General features: G+C 38.0%; 1 protein-coding gene across 1 annotated transcript; it reads right to left on the bottom strand.

Moving 5' to 3' along the window:
• Positions 1 to 1,988: 1,988 nt before the first annotated feature.
• LOC136839389 (uncharacterized) lies at positions 1,989 to 2,546 on the bottom strand. Its single transcript, XM_067105360.1, has one exon. It carries the CDS (start codon positions 2,544 to 2,546, stop codon positions 1,989 to 1,991), a length of 558 nt encoding a protein of 185 aa, XP_066961461.1.
• Between the last annotated feature and the right edge of the window lie 350 nt (positions 2,547 to 2,896).

The raw sequence follows: 2,896 nt of genomic DNA, 5'->3' as shown, positions 1-2,896 counted from the left end.
GCGAGCAGGCACTGCAAACGCCTGACTTACACAACCATTAAAAAGATCACTGCGATATAGGATTCGAAGTTGGATAATTCCGGTGTCCATTTCCCATGGAAAGCTGATTTGGCCATTTTCAGCACTTTCTAGTTACCAGACTAACGCCGGAGACATGCCAGTGCACCTTTGTTTTTCTCTTTCTACAATGGGAGGTATCTCTGAATTGTAATGGAATCCTTTTGTTGTTGCTCGATGCCCATAAGAGATGATTCGTATCTGTGGATTTTGTGCTCATTCTCAATTTCTATGCCATAGCTATACATGATCGGAAGCACGATGAAATATCGAGTGTTACAAAAACCAATGAAAATGCATTTAAGGTGGTTAACGTATTATCACTTAAAATCTACCAATGTTAATAAACACTGTCATGCTACTAGAATAATTATGACTTAAAACTATAATAAGTATGACTTAAAACTGCGTGTGTATGTATTTGAAAACTGGGAAGAACTGAAATTGTAAAGTTTAAAAATATTCTATCGAATTTCCTAGCAACGCATCCGACCCAACTTGCCAATTTATGGTTAATTGCAGGGGAATAATCGCTAGTCCAAACAAATCCAATCTCCAGTTTTTCATTTCCGGCACTTCACCCTTATCCAGTTGCCTCCACCAACTGAACATGGTGCTTGATTTGTTTATTAAATCTGGTGTCATAACATCTAGGTTATTGACGCGGAAACAAATTTAAATATAAAAATTAAGTTTAAAATAAATTTCATATAAAAATATCTAAAAGTTATGTATATAAATATTTAAATTTGAAAAAAGAGGTAAGTTTAAAAAAACAAATTTCATATACTGTAAAAATATCTAAAAGGTATGCATATAAATATTTGAATAAAAAGAAATAGGTTTAAAATAAATTTCATATAAAAGTATCTAAATGATACGTATATAAATAAATTTCTTCATATATTCTATATACAAGCTAAATTTTCTTCAGAAGGCCCGCCTCCAACATAAAAGTATACAATTGCTGAGTGTTACAATCCTTTCCAAGGATTGTAGCAAGATTAAAATTATCAAGTTCATCTCGTCCCCAAGACAGGAACCTTTGTCTCAAATTCCTAAGTGTGGGACATTCAACCAGCAAATGTCCCACACTCAGGGGTACAGCACAGTCTTCACAAATTGGAGGATTCTCACGGGACATCAAGACCCCATGCGTGAGTCTTGTATGTCCAATCCTCAACCTGCATAGCATTGTCTCCTGTCTCCTTGGCATATGGGGATATGACCAAGGAGACACAGATGATGCAATACTACGCATTTTTCTATTTGTTAAAATATTCTCCCACTGGGACTGCCAACGCTTTTTTATTGTTTGTCTTACTACAGGATATACATCCCGATATGGTAGTAGGCATCTTGTGAGTTCTGGAGAGTTGACCGCTGATTTCGCTAGTTGGTCTGCTTTTTCGTTCCCATCCACCCCAACATGGGAAGGCACCCAACAGAACTTAACTTCTTTCTCTCTTCTTTTCAATAAAACAACCATTCTAATACTTCTAAAATCAGGGGGTTTAAAGGATTAAAAGATTCCAGTGCCTGAAGTACACTTTTTGAATCACTATATATAATAAAATTGTTTCCATTATGAATTAAAATCTCCTTTAAAGCTTTTAAAATTGCATTTATCTCGGCAGTAAAAACTGAGGCAACGGATGATAACCTTCCACTCCTCTCTATATCAGGGAAGGCTACACCAAAGCCGGCGCCAGCATCAGACTTTGAGCCATCCGTGAAGATTGGTGTGTAGGTGCCATGTTCCATCGAATGTTCTAAAAATATTGACCGCATGGCCTCATATGACAATTCTGACTTGGTGAAATTAAAATACTTGCAGAATTCTACCTCTGGAAATTTCCAGGGGGGAATAACAGAATACTTTACTAGTAGAATCTTCACCCTAGGCATATTTAATTCCCTGAGAATCAAGTTTACTCGAAGAGCAAACAGATGCGGTTGCATGGGATGATTTTCATAATAATGCCAATGCCTTTCCTTCTCATACATATGCTGGTCAAAGACTTAGGTAGCCTCTGGAATCTATACCAGCTCCGAACCAGCAGACGCTTGTAATGAAGATCCAGTGGCACCTCACCAGCATCTACCAACATGCTCTCAATGGGAGATGATTTAAATGCTCCTGTACACAACCGTACCCCACCATGATGAATCGAGTTGAGCATTTTAAGGCTATTGGGCTTTGCAGACGTGTAAACTTCGCATCCATACGTTAATTTTGAAAAGACCAGGGCTTCATACAATCTCAACATCTGAGTTCTGTCTGCACCCCACACAGTATGAGTCAGAACTTTCAGCAAATTCATCGCTTTCAAGCATTTGGTCTTAATATACTTCAGATTTGGGATCCAGGTCAGCTTACTATCGAAAATCAACCCAAGGAACCTCGTTTCACCTACACATGGAATTCTTTGCCTATGAATAAATAGATCTGGATTAGGATGAAATCCTCTTATGCGACAAAAGTGCATGGGTACCGTTTTACTAGTAGAAAATTTAAAACCATTAACCTCAGCCCACTTCACTATATTGTCGATGCAGAGCTGAAGGCGACGTTCAGCCACTGCCATCCTTGAAGCTGCAAAGGAGATTGAAAGGTCGTCAACAAAAAGGGTATATGTTATATCTGAGGGAATTATTTTGGAAACCCCATTGATTGCCAAGGCAAACAATGTTACGCTTAAAACACTTCCTTGTGGTACTCCTTCTTCTTGACTGAATACTTCTGACATTGTTGCTCCAACCAGGACCTGAAATAGCCTATTTTTAATAAAAGCCTTAATGAAGAGGGGCAAATTGCCTCTCAGGTTACATTCATGAA

The sequence above is a fragment of the Macrobrachium rosenbergii genome, chromosome 1, assembly GCF_040412425.1.
Source record: "Macrobrachium rosenbergii isolate ZJJX-2024 chromosome 1, ASM4041242v1, whole genome shotgun sequence".
Classification (NCBI taxonomy): Eukaryota; Metazoa; Arthropoda; class Malacostraca; order Decapoda; family Palaemonidae; genus Macrobrachium; species Macrobrachium rosenbergii.
The sequence above is the reverse complement of the archived record's forward strand: the minus strand, read 5'-3'. Positions and strand labels throughout refer to the sequence as shown.

Coding starts and splice junctions, on each gene's coding strand:
- LOC136839389 (XM_067105360.1), bottom strand. CDS start 2,546: ATGCACTTTTGTCGCATAAGAGGATTTCATCCTAATCCAGATCTATTT.